Consider the following 14,242-nt stretch of genomic DNA (forward strand, 5'->3'; position numbering starts at 1 on the left):
AAAGCAGCCATCTGTTTGAGGAACGCTTTTCAAAAGCTTCGTTCGAGTATCGAACACGCTGTAGTCACTTACGTGTGCCCCTATCACGCTCGTCAAATACTGCTTACTTTATTTGAGCTTGACCTTGAAGTGCTACGCTGGCCGGCTTTTGCGTACCTCGTGGTGGTGTATATCGTTATGGTTAAAGCCAGCGATGCTGCATAGCCACAGAAACATGTGTACTTGGCTATTAGCTAAGGGGTTTAGGTCTGAATGTCTGAGCCCAAGCCATTGTTTATCTGAAGCTAACGCATTGATAATCGCGATCTGCGCCAATAGCTTTGAGGAAGTAGATTTGCTCTTACATATTCACTGTTCAAGAATACTTATAGCATGATCTGTTGCTCGTTCTCGCACTGTAGATGTGGACGAATACTAGAGCTGTTGCAGTGTTTGAGACCTGGCTCTGTTAGTACAAATAACAAGGTAATTAATATTTCCTCGTGGTTCAGAGCAGAGAGTACGACTGATGTTGTCGCTCTACCAAACCCAAACCTTTATATTGTACTTACTAGCACTATTCTTCGTGCTATTTTCCCGAGTAGTTGTTACGCCACCATTTGATCCGGTCGGTTGAGCTTCTACTACGAAGTTCAATGGTGAGCGCTGTGCTTCAGATGTATCCTGTGTTTCCCCGATCGTAGACTTCCATCTGTTCGAACCTGCTTTTATTGTATTTTGTTGCTTGTAACGATTCTCCACTAGAGATAGAGTTGGAAGCTTGACTGGCAAAATCATTCCGGTATCATGTGATTTCATTATGATAGTCATTCGATGTCGGTCTGTATTGGATCTTGCCCCGTATTGTCCAGACTGCAAACCGGCGTGATTTCATTGTACCTATGGTCTCACACACGGACAGGCCAAGTTTCTTACCTTTGTCTCTGCCTCGAAGTAGTCTCCACCTTGCGTGTAGTGCTGTTCAACAGCGTCCGTAGGATCGAAAAGGTCTTCGTGACACGCCTCGTCGCCTACATTATCACATCGGTACACGGGCGCGGTCCACGTACCATGACCCTCGTCGGTAGTTGCTTCTGGATACACCAACAGGGTGAAGATCCGTGATGTGGGAATCGCGGAGAAGTAAGTTTCCCCGAAACCCCTTACACGCAACCCTCCTTCATAACTGAGGTTTAAGTCTAGGCTGATTCATGTGCACGTGCAGCCGTATGCTCCTGCTCATGGTCCTCACTCTCAGTCTCATCCGCATCCTCCCACCCCTCATCGTCATCTTCTGTTTCCATTATCTCCAGCTCATCATCGAAGTCATCAAGCTCGTTACCCAGCATACTAACTAACTGCAACAGCCCAGTTTGTGCTGGCGAGCGCCAGGCCTCTGGTGACGAAGAGTCCATAGCCGTTGTGCCTTGGGCTGTATCGGCTGATGAAGACTTGTCGTTAGAAAGGTCCGGGGCTAAGCTGACAACGCGGATGGCTTTGGTTGGGAAGAGACGGGTGTGAGCTTCCTGTTCTTGTGGAGCCGCATCACCTGGAAGGGGCTGGCGCCAACCGAGTGTCTCCAGGTTTTAATGTTAGCTTTCTTGCTGCTATTTTCATATTGGTCATTATAGTAGAACATACAGTGTAGGTGGTCATTATCGCATCATCATACAGCGCCATGAAACTAACCGGCACAGCAAGCTGCGGTGCGGAGCTAGTGAGGAGCGAATATGATGCGCGAGCGGTACAATCGATGTCTTGAATTCTATTATCATCGTCAAGCGCTACGACATAAATCCGGTCTTCGATCTCGAACATCAGGCGGTGGTTGCGCACAGATAACCAGCCACCCAGGTCAAATCCCGACCCATCCGACTCGCATTCAATCAGGGAACTGTGAGCCGCGAGACTATCTGGGCCTTGCAGAGCTTTGCGCCAGTTGGAGCAAACGAAGACACGGCCAGCGCGCGAGAAGCCGACGAAAATGTTGCCGTGCAACATGCCAGCTCCCCACTCGTCTTCACCATGTCTAACATGCCCAGGGTCACTGGGTGGTGGGAGCGGGCCTTTGGCAATCTTGAGCGGCGTCAGGCTATCTTTGCGAGGTGCCCCAAGAGGGAATGTCCGATTTGGCGGAAAGTGTCGCATGGCTCCCGCCAATGCCGCGCTCGCCGAGATAGAACTAACAGCCGGTGGACAAATATGATACTTGTCCGTACAATGTGACGGCTGCAACGCGCCCAAAAACGCGCCAGTTGTTTTATCATAGGCATGATAGCCTCCGGGCCCCATGGAGTAAATCACGGCATCCTTGCTTTGGTCTAAATGGCCGATGGCGCCATGCTCGATCTCAACACGCGTGGTCAACTTGGGGGGTCTTTGTGTCATATCGTACACAAAACCCCGTCCCTGGCTAGACACTACACAGAGTGTCCAGTAGGACAACTGAAAGCCTCTTGTCTGACAATCGTGATTCAAGACCGCAATACGCCGGAACTCTCCACGTGCTGCGCCTTCCAAATCCGCCTGCCAGACCTCGACCGCATCTCCTTCGCGATCAAAGACAGCCATTCCGTCTTGATACTCCAGATGCGCGTATGGACGAACTGCGTCCTCGTCACTATCTAACGTGGAAGGAAGACGCCACAGAAGCTGGCCCGTGTCCATATCAGTGACATTTAACCCTCCGGCATGGGATGTGGAAACGAAGAACCGACGCTTGAAGTCCGGGCGAAATCGCCAGACAGGGTCGTTGCCGATTTGCACCACCGACTCCCGGCAAACTGGTTGGGACTCGGCCCAGTTACGGGCGAGCAGTGTCTGGCGCTTACAAAGGTCTTTCCATGATGCGGTGCCTTCGAACAGCTTCGTGAAGCTGGTATTGTCGGAAAGAAAAGAGAAATCACGGGCCCCTCCAGGCGGTTGGACGGTTTTGGATTCGGAGGTGTAGATTGCTTCTTGATGTGTGACGTCGATAAATTCGTGCCAGGCCTTGGAGACTGCGGTAAGGGATGCGAGAGCGGAGATAGGGGTGAACTCTAAAATGCGCAGAACGATCTCAGGAGGCAGGATGGCGAGAGGGTCCGCTACGGATGAAATGCCGGTCATTTTTGAAACAGCAACGGTCTTTTTTTGTCGAAGTATCAAGGTTGCAGGGGCGGGGGAGAGTGTGATGGTATGAGAATATTGCCCCTCTTCACCGCTCTGCTATCGAATCAACTACTGATAATTTTCCGGGCGCGTTACAGTCAAGAGGATATCTTCTAGGAGAGCTTATCATCGTATGGGCCTGCCTCTGAAACCCTCCCCTATAGTGTTCTAATTCATTGAATAAATTGCTCGAGCCTGCTCATAGGGGAACAACTTACTGACTCAGTCCGAATATCGTCCTATCTAAAACCTGTCTTGTTGCAACTGCGTGCGGTACTATGTTGAACGACATTCTGCCCATTCCTACTCCTAGTGCTTTCCTTCTGCTTACTGCTCCCATTCGCTGGGCATCATTTGAAGGAATGATTTAGTCAGAGAACGTTGTATCTCTTTCTTTTTTTTTTTCCTCTTTTCATCTTTGCTGGTATGCGACGAGCTAGTCGCGTTTCTTCGTCGAGCCTTCTCAACTCTCTTCCATAATAGCTCGGAAGGCTGCTTGGCTTCTTCCACTGACACTGACCGGATGTGTAAGCTCCTAAGTCTTGACTTATGTTGTTTTTGGCCATGAATATTCCTGGACAACCCAGGCAAGGCACACCTTGCATGTACTCTCATTTTCGTGTTCTTTAATTTACATAGGATTACATAGGAATGGACTGGCCAAATGTCTCACTAAGTAAAATTGGTTGACTTCCAATGTCAAGCAAGGTGCCTGATTGCTTACAGATATTGACTACATGTACATTACGTGCAGGAGATGGTTCTCTGTTTCTAGAACCGGAGGTCTTCAGGAAGATCTATCCGCCGTTTCCCACAGTACATAAGATTGGGTACTATTACAGATCGTATACTAGTATAGTTATATTGAATCCGTATTTAGATATCAAGGGCCTAAATTCAGCGAATTTTAGTACCTCATCTTATTTTTCCACACTACATAGGTCTTTAAGCAAGGTATGCACAAGTTCAGCCAAGTCAACATATCGGTATTCTCAGCAGATCGCCCTGTACATCCGGCGTGCAAATTCCTGAAAACAACAAATCCAGGATTGTACACAGCCTGGACGCGCAGGTCCAATCCCTCAATCAAACCGATTGTCTTTTGATGAATCCAGGGGTTATACTTGTGTAATTCACGCAACCCAAAACACCCTTCTCGTTAAATACGACATCATCTAACAGCTTCCAATTAGATATGGCTACTATTTGATGATACTAAGAGTACTTACTTAGATCGTAACTAACATGACCTTTCCCGTCACAGGTCAGTGTTGCAGGTTTGTCAAGGCGACATGCCTTCATACTGGAAAAGAAATACCCACTGCTTCCAGTCAGCTCGAAGCACCATCGTCCCGTGGTAATATACATACTCAAGTTCAGGTGCTAGTCCCCCGGTGCTGTTGATCTTAAGGCAATGATTCAAGTCCAATGCTGACTTAAACACATGTTCATGGTCGTCCACATCCTTATATTTGCAATCTGCAACTAAGGTGTGGCCACTGAGAGTTAATTCAACATTCGTACAGGTTCCGAGAAACAGATTGGCAGCCACTGAAGTCGTTAGGGCAAAGCAGAATATCATCAATTGTTGATACATATTGTCTTTGTGAAAAGAATTTGGTATAAATATGAAGAAAAAATTTCTCAACTTGCAGAGCCCTCAACTAGGCTACTTATATCTGTCAAGGGCATGAGCACATGGTGAGCCGTTGAGTGGATTCATTACCGTTCCAAGAAATTCAGCTTTCACATCATCCTTTGAATTGATTCAAAAACGATGCATCCTGTGTCTCCTTTGGCCATGAGGGGCTCACCACAACAAACTGCAAGAAACGTATCATATTGCTTTCAGTCATTCCTCCATAACCAGTACTCCTATCCAGCCCATCATTGTGACTCCAAACATAGTTTTTTGTCTCCTCAGACAGGGGACTCATATGATTACAGTTGTCTTTACTTCCATTTCCTTCAGTAAAAGCATATGAAACCGGCTGTACCCCGTTTACAATGCCATGAATAGTGGATGTTTTACTCTTCCATCAAAACTTGTTTGTGAATTGTCCTCTATAACGGGCTGCACCGGTAGTACGACACTGGATGTGTAACGTTTGTATAACATGAATGCGATGTGTAGCCAGTAAGGGGCATCAGTTTAACGGGAATCGAAAATGAATAAATGCCAAAGGAAAAAAAAAAAGAAAGAAATTATAAAACTCTTTGATATGTAGATACTCTGCAGTAAAGTGAAATTTGCCCAAAACAGAACGTCTTAGGAAGCCCAGATAGAAGATCGGCGGTCATCATGGATGTATATATCAATCTCTTTACATGCTTTAGCTAAGTAGCGTACAGATAGGGGAAGGATGGAACTTTGGCTCAGGTCCTACATTCACGAAGCCAATAACCATGAGCTAGCGCCAGGAGTACCAATCAAACCAAATATGTATGGAGTATATTTCTTATATCCCTTTGTATGTATGCTGTAGCAGCTCAACAACAGCCGCACAATCATTTCGCTCGGCCCACTCTACAGGCTTCCGAGGGATGGGTTTCTTATATAACCGTTCATGGTTCATCAAGAAGAGAGGCACTAGATAAAGCCCTTCTTGCCTAGCCCTAGCTTCAACGATGTAATAATCATCATCCTGACACTCAGGATCCGCACCGTAATTCAACAATATCCTCACAGCATATAACTGACAATACTCGGCAGCCCAGCTTAAAGGAGTTCTACCATACATGTCTTTCTGGTTCGGATCAATGCCAGTCTTCAACAAAATTGCAATTATATCAGTCTGGCCATACAATGCTGCCAGGGAGAGGGGTGTATAGCCGTTTCTGTCTTTAGTAGTCGGGTCGAAACCGCTGTCTATGAGGGTCTGGATTACTTCTGCGCTTCCACCGTATACCGCTGCTGACATTGGTGTGTGACCAAGGGGGCTCCATATGGTATATAGCGGATCATGCTCTTCGGTCCGTGGACAATATTCTAGCAGCTTGCGTAGGGTTTTGACGTTTCCTGTTTCAGTTGCTTGCCATAATGCTCCGGCTGTGTTCTTCTTGTAAAGTGTCGAGTTGGAAATGCAGTAGAAGTGCCGGCATACTTGGCTGAAACAATTCAGTGTCGACTTGCTGAGATATCCCAGAATATGCAGAAGAATCTCGACAGCGAGATAGACTAGCTTTGCCATGAGTAATGTTGAAGATTTACCTTATTGAGCAGGGTATAGCGAAAGGCTACTTAGATAGTTCGACACTTAACGAATGGTAATCTAGACCAGTATAACATTTTGAACCCTTTCATAATATGTGAGGGGATAGTCTCTGAATAAGTATCAAGGTCTGCATAGAAACCAAACTCGATTGTTTACAATACAATTTGACTGTTGTCCTTGGATAGGTAGTCATTCCTTTGTCGAGTAAAACATATCGGAGGCCCATAATACGTGAGGTATAATGGGAAACGTGATCCACGATCATGCCTTTTTCATTGCATCAAGGGAAAGGGCTAGGGCTTATAGAATGGGGACATGATAGATTGATACACATTTACTTCGATCTAGATATAATGGGCATTTATATAAGAAATGTGAACCATCTTGTTTCTCAGCTGTCAAATTTTCGATACAGGTTTTACTGTACCAAGTACCATTGTTAGTGACCGTGGCTTAATCTCATATTTTAGTGTCAACATCCACGTCCAGTTATTATTAAGTGCTGCATTTAGGGCGTGGTACTTGGCTTATTGGTTGGCTCCTTCACCATATCTTCTGGTGTTGCAACATTTCTAGTATTTCAAGCTTCAAAGTTCTCGGATTATATTGTGTTCCTCATATTCATTATTACCAGCTACCAGATATCCAATCTCGGCTGTGAAACCGCACTTCCTTTGTTAGGAGTTACGTCCCTTTGTCAAGTACCAAAGCCGAAATGAAACACTCACCCTTTATATGTTGTTTCACCTATGTTATCTCATTATGTCCCATAGAGTCCATACCAAAGGACTATATAAGCTGCCAACCAGAAAAAGCACTATCAAATGCCTTTTGAAGGGCTTAAGCATCCGGGCATTTTCGGGTAGTTGGGTATCCTGATTATTCAATAAACAACTGTAAGATTAAGCCCATAATCCGGTTTACATCCTAACTTACTAAAGTCTACTGTATTGTGCTACGATACTAATAATTCTACCGAGGCCCTATATTCAGAATATTACCAAACCATATAAGAATAAGAAGAGAGAATCTAGTTAGTAGTACAAAACAATATTACTGTAACTACATTAGGACTCGAGATATCATTAATTCATATCAATAATAGTGTTAACCTATCGATAAAATAGGTTAGAAGACTACGGAGTAGAACGTCTAGAAACACAACCCAGAACCCCTTCATCTTACGCCATAGCCATCCCAAAGCTAGTCGACTATGTCAACTAGAAATAGCGTTAGTGCCCAGGCAATATTAGAAGTCGAATGGTGTGAGTTTTCGATCAAAATAAGGTTCATGTACGTTCATCGAGAGAAAGGCTGGCATTATACTCCGTGCCCGAATACGGGCTCCCATTCGGAGCCCTACTCAGGTCGCCGACTGCCAGTTGGCTAGCCAGCGGGTCTAACTTAGGTATGTACAGGGTTATTCTAGCTAGATAGTGGAAGACTCGCTGCCTTCGTGAGGCGTCAATAAATATCTCGGTTCCCTTCCCCTGCACCCATTCCTTTGCTCTATTCCCCAAGTCGTAATTTTAATAAGGTTCATGCATCTTTATCAATGAAAGATTCAATATATAGGGAAATTCTATCAAGTAATAAAATTTTCTCGTTCAGATTTAGAAACACAGGAAGAGATGCTCAAAGGAAGTTTAATGATCTTGAATTACCGCGAAATCTACATGCATAATCCAAGGGAACATAAATAGCTTGACTGGAGCCAAATTCACGAACTCTGATATACTCTCGAAATATACTCCGAAGTACTCTTACTTGACGATCATGCATTTCATTTCAGTGGTCATTTTATCTTTCCTGTCAGCTTTGGCTGCCGCCGAACCTGATGTCAAGATGGTCGACTTTACTGTAAACTGCAAAACATGGAAAATTGCATCCCATACTCTCGAAGCAACGTGTCCAGACTGGGATGGGAATTACAAAGACAGTTCTTTGGACTTAAATCAATGTTATACGTACAATCAAGATTTTCAACTCGAGTTCAAGGTCGGGTGCGTATACTCCTTTCGTTTGGGATTGATTACAAAAGGGAAGAAATCCTCACTAACAAACTTGCGATAGTGGAGCTGCATTCGACACATGTATCTCGTGTGAATTAGAGACAGACCTAAAGAAGCCCCCACTTCTTACTTGCGACTGCATGGAAGGCGGCGATATAATGCCCGTATGGGGTCATACTCGCTCAACGAACACAACACTGGGTTTGTGATCTCTTCATCTTTGACTTTATCGTAGTCAAGTGCTTACTTCAGATGTATAGACTCCAATGTTTTCAACAGGAATGGCCAATTGATCTGCAGATCTTCCATTCATGACGATCACGAGTGATTTACTGCAAGAACTTTGCCTCTCCTCTAAGTTGGCCATTTGAGGTCACCCAGCCAGTTTTTGTCTTTCTTCCATCCGGTATATGTTTATGTGTCTTATGTTTCTGTTTTCGTTTTCTTTGCCGTATAGGACTAAAAGAGAATGTATGATTGGGTACAACAATGCCCATGCTATATGATTCACTTCTAAGATGAATAGTCATTTGATTTATGGCCCGCCAGAACACTTGCAGAGTAGAAGTTCGGAATTTACTAAGTATGCAAATTGAAGATCCATTTGCTATTTTCTACCCAAAATTGGAGCAGTGAGTGTACAGTTAGTCCTGCAAAACAAATTTCTTCCTCGTTGTCTATGTTATGATACATTCAACTATAGTGGAAAGCATAGCTTCATTATAATAAAATTATTTCAAAGTCTATAGTTGAGTACGGGATATACAGATTATTAGGTATGCAAGATCCTATGACATGGGATCTCTGCGTAACAATGGGAAGCCATGCTAAACCTCCAATAGCGGGTCAGACATCCACCCGACAACTATGACTTGAGCTTGGCACGGAGCTATCATAAAACATCTGCCCCTTACATAGGCGTGGACATGATAGGCACGTATGCATGAATGCCTAGATCAGGTACATGTAGCTACCCATGGGGTTGGGGGCAAAAGAAAAGCTCGGGAATAGAAGCTCTCCATCTTGTCAGCCTGAGCTATATTTGTTCCCTGATAGCTTGTGACAACTACCGAATTTGTCAAGTAAGATGGCCGAGACACCGGTTTGGATTACTAGATGGTCATCCCAATTGGGCTGGATTTAATGCAAAGTACGGGCAGGTCTCAGTCCAAAACGGCAGGGCTGTCAGATTAAATTAAAGACTCAGCCACTAGGGTTGACATTGATGATACGAAAACGAACCACCTAGAATTCCCTAGTTGTTCTAATTTTGCTTTGAAGGGCCCTCCCATGGGTCTTACCAATAGTACATTTCCTGAATGTGTATTTATATTGCCCAATTGGCTTTGATTGTTGAAATTTGTGGGGAAAAGGAGGATAAAGAGGGAGCGAAAAAGAGGAAGCCTGGTAAAATACCTTTCTTACGGCGTGGGACAAGGCTGAAAAAACTGTGGCTGTTGCCTGCAGGAGGTCCTTCTTCCCACATGCAAAATTAATAGGCAACGGAGGTGGGCCAATCCGCTGTCCCGAATCCGATCCGAGCACAGCCACGGGGGTCAACTAAACTCTATCGGAGGGGCCAGACTGGGAACTTACGTTACCCAATGCCCACCTTCACTTTCCCTCCTCTGGTTTGCTCTTGGGCTGGTGTTTCATGCCTTTATCTTTTATATTTGTCCACGCCTGAGGCTGACTTAAGTCTTATCTTCAATTGATTTTTTTTCCCTTTTCTTTCTTTCCAATATCCTTACGGTGGAAGTCAAACTTCCTTCATATACTTACCGCGACCGTTCAAGTAGGTACAAGTACCGTTTGTTTACTCCAGTCTCACCCCGCCCCCTAATCAAGCATGGAGACAGCCTTTTGGCACAACTGAGGATCTACGTCGCTAGCACCATCTCTTCAACTTTCTCCTGTAGCGGTATTTTTCCCCCTCACTGACTGTGATATATTTCTTCAGCCTATACCTGAACGATAATCATAATAACCTGCCTCTCGACTTTTTTAACCACGATTTTCTCTCCGCCCCGCCAATCCCCCCTCACGTGCGGGGTCTCATCGGCGTCAAGCCTACTGCTTTAGCTCGCCGCACATTTAATTTTTCATGATTCAAGGCGGTCATTCTATTCGGGCACAATGAGTTGTGAGTCTCTTCGTTTTCTCATCGCTTTCGTACCTCGTTTTGTCAACTGAGCGGAATCGGAATGTTACTCTTTCTTCTTGATTGCCCCGCCCGTTGTTGCAGCCTGTTTCTTTTTCTACCTCAGCTGGTGGCGTGTTGTGCCTTTCCAAGTCTTTTGAAATGTTCTGGTCAACTGTCGCGATAGCTCTGTGGAGCAATGGCGCAAGCCTTTGGCTATTGTTCATCTCCTCGTGGTTACATGGTTTGAATATACTACATCACCGGGTTTTTGGCTTGCCCCCTGGACTACCGACCTTGGTGATTTGACTTTTGAAAAATTATTGTGGCAAATTCGCTGACTATGAGTTTACTCTACAGTCACTAATATGCTCAACAAGCTGTCGGGACAGCCCGAGAGTTATGAGAAAAAGTACGGCCTTTCCCATGTGTTTTATGATTCCTTGACATGCCATTGGGCAGTTAGTAACCAGTGAGGGCGTGCTCTAGACAACTGTACAAATTTGGGAGAACACTTGGTGCTGGAACGTACGGTATTGTCCGTGAGGCAGATTGCAGCCGTGGGAAAGTTGCTGTTAAAATTATTCTGAAGAAAAATGTCCGAGGCAACGAGCAGATGGTTTACGATGAGTTGGAGATGCTGCAAGCCCTTGACCACCCAAACATCGTCCATTTTGTCGATTGGTTCGAATCTAAGGTGGGTTCCTTTCACCGCGATATACCAGTGTCAATAGTCTAACGGTGCCAAAGGACAAATTCTACATTGTCACTCAACTAGCCACCGGTGGTGAACTGTTCGACAGAATTTGCGACTATGGAAAGTTTACGGAGAAGGATGCATCTCAAACTATCCGGCAAGTGCTAGACGCAGTCAATTATCTGCATGAACGGAATATTGTACACCGAGGTTCGTTTTACACCTTCAACACTCGCTCACTGTATGATACTGTGTCATGCGCTAACTCCGAATCTGAAACGCAGACTTGAAACCGGAAAACTTGCTTTACCTTACTCGTGACCCATCCTCGCCTTTGGTTCTAGCCGACTTTGGCATTGCCAAGATGTTGGACAGTCCCAGTGAAGTTTTGACTAGCATGGCTGGGTCATTCGGTTATGCCGCACCCGAGGTTATGCTCAAACAGGGCCACGGCAAGGCCGTCGATATGTGGTCGTTGGGTGTCATAACATACACCCTACTGTGTGGCTATTCGCCCTTCCGATCCGAGAGCCTGTCCGATCTGATCGAAGAATGCCGTAGTGGCCGCATTATCTTCCATGATCGCTACTGGCGTGACGTCTCAAAGGATGCCAAGGATTTCATCCTTACGATGCTCCAACCGGATCCATCGAAGCGTGTCACATCCGAGGAGGCCCTCAAACATCCCTGGTTGAAGGGTGAATCTGCTAGTGACCGTGACTTGCTGCCTGAAATCCGCGCCTATATCGCCAGGTCTCGCCTCAAGAGAGGTATTGAGATCATCAAACTGGCCAACCGCATCGAGGCACTCAAGATGCACGAAGAGGATGAGGATGATATCCCTAGCCCTGCTGACATGGCAGCTTCTGCTGAGGAGTCTGATAAATCTGGATCTGCCCCAGCCGAGTCATCGGCTAGTGGTGAGGCTGAGGCTGGTACAACGAAGAAGCGGAGTTTGAGCAAGGTTGCACGTGGTGCTATCTTCCGCGAAGTCGTTCTTGCCAAGGTTCGTGAGCAGAAGGACACCGAAGAACGTGAGAGACTCGAACGTGAGGCTCGAGAGAAAACTACCCATGCTTGATTTCTGTTATGCTATGGCGTTCAATGGGAGAGTCTGTTCATCCTTCCCTGACCAGCGTCGAGGTCGAGACGCATCATCTGAATTGCTTTGTGAATATTATTCTCATGATTCCCCATCCGTAATTCGAATGGTGTATACAGTAACTGTGTTGTTATTCCTGAGAACTTTCGGTGCTTGTTCTTCAAAATCCTTCGTTTTTTGGCTTGGTTGTCTCTTTTTGCCTTCGTGTCCATACCATCAACAGTTGTATTCTTCTTCCAATATTCAACATTTAATGTACTCGTCCTTGTCCTCGTAATAATTTAGGAGATGACCTTATCAGGTGGATAAGCATCACGTGCCAGGCCACCATTTGACCATTCGGTGCGTGAGCCAATCAGATGATGGATATCGGGGAAGTGAGCCCCAGGCAGGTGATCGACTGGGGTGTGTATAAAGGTACCCCGTAGGCGGTCGTGGAATCACTTATATGCCCTTGGCCGGTTCATTCTTTTTCTTCCCACTCCTCAGGCAATATTTATTACGCTCAGCGACTTTTTATTCTCCCCTCTGTTTGTTCCCATTCTCATTCCCCTTCCTCAAGCTTCCTCGCGTCGTTGCAACATTTCCGCGGCGGTGGATCGCCCCACGTTAGAGTCAGACGTCATACATCTTTGCGGCTCAAGGATTCTGCTACCTATGGGAGTAACCAGCGTGCGAAGAGAAAAGGTCACGACAATTACCTATTCCACAGTACTGAAAGCAATATACCAGTCGTCTGAAAAGCACATCTCTCACCATGTTCGCGGGCAAACGCTTGAGCAAGGTAATTGTACCCCTCGTTGAATCAGTATTTCGCTAACTTAACGCAACAACAGGAGCTCCTCAAGGTACCTACATCCCCTTCTATCCCTCATACCCCAATTTTGTCTACCGCTTTGCAAGATAAACTACGGCCCAGTCAAAGGAGCGTCATGTCTTTGCCATCTACTGTCATGCCTAGTGTCGATTATGCACAGGGGAATTAACTGTGGGATTCACTTTAGATGAAAGAGCATCTGCCCCCTGGTATATCAATAGCCAAATCGGAGAATCTTGAAGAGTGGCAGATGGATATTCGAGTCTTGGACGAGAATCCGCTTTATCAAAATCAGGTCTATCGACTCAAATTCACGTTCTCGTCGAAGTATCCAATAGGTACGGTTGAATTTTCGCCCTGGTGTTACATTATCTCGTGTCACAAGTTTTTTCTTCTTTTTCGTCGGTCATACTAAGCAACACTGCATCACACAGAGCCGCCGGAAGTCCAGTTCATCGAGCTGCCTAGCACGTCTGAGACCCCTCGCCCGATCCCGATCCACCCGCACATATACAGCAACGGAATCATATGCCTGGACCTCCTCAGTTCAGCCGGCTGGTCACCTGTACAAACGGTTGAGAGCGTCTGCATGAGCATTCAGAGCATGCTGACCGCAAATACACGTGACGAACGACCTCCAGGCGACAGCGACTTCGTCTCGTACAACCGACGCCGGCCCCGCGACATCAACTTCTTTTACGATGATGACAACGTATAACCGAGTGCGAGGACATTGTCAAGTGCGACTCAGCGTCAATATTGAACACCATGCTTTCATCCTCTCAAGCAATGGTCCCCATGCAAGTCTGCTCTTGCAGTTTCTAGGGCCAATCTACCCTCCTCCGGCCGCTGGTCTTTTACAATCACCCAAGATTATCCAAGGGCTACCGATTGCTGATCTGATATACATTCATGCTCATGCATTCGGCCGTTAGTTGTTGATAATTTCATTCTCAAGTTGCATTTGCATAGGCGCAAGGTTTTATGGGCGTTCCGGGAGCGGGTTAGTAGTTAACTTGGAGTAACATATATTATCAGTTACATATTTCATTCGCATAAATCTATTTACTATATGGTTGTGTTAGCTGTATGAGTCTCTCTCTCTTTTTTTTTTTTTTTTTCTTTTTTCT

At 45.7% G+C, this 14,242-nt stretch overlaps 5 protein-coding genes across 5 annotated transcripts; 3 read left to right on the plus strand and 2 right to left on the minus strand.

The window, feature by feature from the left end:
- Window positions 1-994: 994 nt before the first annotated feature.
- On the minus strand, window positions 995-3,141 carry F9C07_1473220 (uncharacterized protein). The gene is made up of 2 exons (XM_041291406.2): window positions 1,621-3,141; window positions 995-1,556 (listed from the first exon to the last, which is right to left on the minus strand). The coding sequence occupies exons 1-2, from the start codon at window positions 3,085-3,087 to the stop codon at window positions 1,179-1,181; spliced, it is 1,845 nt and encodes a 614-aa protein (XP_041145262.1). The 5' UTR covers window positions 3,088-3,141; the 3' UTR covers window positions 995-1,178.
- A 2,447-nt stretch (window positions 3,142-5,588) lies between these two features.
- On the minus strand, window positions 5,589-6,673 carry F9C07_2255646 (ankyrin repeat-containing domain protein; the record flags this gene model as incomplete). The annotated part of the gene is made up of 1 exon (XM_041285554.2): window positions 5,589-6,673. The coding sequence occupies exon 1, from the start codon at window positions 6,318-6,320 to the stop codon at window positions 5,589-5,591; it is 732 nt and encodes a 243-aa protein (XP_041145263.1). The 5' UTR covers window positions 6,321-6,673.
- A 1,447-nt stretch (window positions 6,674-8,120) lies between these two features.
- F9C07_2105525 (uncharacterized protein) lies at window positions 8,121-8,684 on the plus strand (the record flags this gene model as incomplete). The annotated part of the gene is made up of 3 exons (XM_071508992.1): window positions 8,121-8,347; window positions 8,418-8,557; window positions 8,617-8,684. The coding sequence occupies 3 exons, from the start codon at window positions 8,121-8,123 to the stop codon at window positions 8,682-8,684; spliced, it is 435 nt and encodes a 144-aa protein (XP_071365287.1).
- Window positions 8,685-9,981: 1,297 nt separating this feature from the next.
- Window positions 9,982-12,728, plus strand: F9C07_2282625 (calcium/calmodulin-dependent protein kinase). The gene is made up of 6 exons (XM_041291409.2): window positions 9,982-10,151; window positions 10,317-10,499; window positions 10,857-10,908; window positions 10,986-11,193; window positions 11,247-11,403; window positions 11,478-12,728. The coding sequence occupies exons 2-6, from the start codon at window positions 10,493-10,495 to the stop codon at window positions 12,272-12,274; spliced, it is 1,221 nt and encodes a 406-aa protein (XP_041145264.2). The 5' UTR covers window positions 9,982-10,151; window positions 10,317-10,492; the 3' UTR covers window positions 12,275-12,728.
- F9C07_2282626 (putative ubiquitin conjugating enzyme) lies at window positions 12,729-14,240 on the plus strand. Its single transcript, XM_071510572.1, has 4 exons — window positions 12,729-13,079; window positions 13,132-13,143; window positions 13,300-13,450; window positions 13,547-14,240. The coding sequence occupies exons 1-4, from the start codon at window positions 13,053-13,055 to the stop codon at window positions 13,828-13,830; spliced, it is 474 nt and encodes a 157-aa protein (XP_071365288.1). The 5' UTR covers window positions 12,729-13,052; the 3' UTR covers window positions 13,831-14,240.
- Window positions 14,241-14,242: the final 2 nt, after the last annotated feature.

This window comes from Aspergillus flavus, chromosome 3, assembly GCF_009017415.1.
Source record: "Aspergillus flavus chromosome 3, complete sequence".
Lineage (NCBI taxonomy): Eukaryota > Fungi > Ascomycota > Eurotiomycetes > Eurotiales > Aspergillaceae > Aspergillus > Aspergillus flavus.

Coding starts and splice junctions, on each gene's coding strand:
- F9C07_1473220 (XM_041291406.2), bottom strand. CDS start 3,087: ATGACCGGCATTTCATCCGTAGCGGACCCTCTCGCCATCCTGCCTCCT. Junction 1,557..1,620: donor CGATAATGACCACCTACACT/GTATGTTCTACT, acceptor TAAAACCTGGAG/ACACTCGGTTGGCGCCAGCC.
- F9C07_2282625 (XM_041291409.2), top strand. Junction 11,194..11,246: donor TCGATTGGTTCGAATCTAAG/GTGGGTTCCTTT, acceptor ACGGTGCCAAAG/GACAAATTCTACATTGTCAC. Junction 11,404..11,477: donor ACGGAATATTGTACACCGAG/GTTCGTTTTACA, acceptor TCTGAAACGCAG/ACTTGAAACCGGAAAACTTG.
- F9C07_2282626 (XM_071510572.1), top strand. CDS start 13,053: ATGTTCGCGGGCAAACGCTTGAGCAAG. Junction 13,451..13,546: donor CTCGTCGAAGTATCCAATAG/GTACGGTTGAAT, acceptor TGCATCACACAG/AGCCGCCGGAAGTCCAGTTC.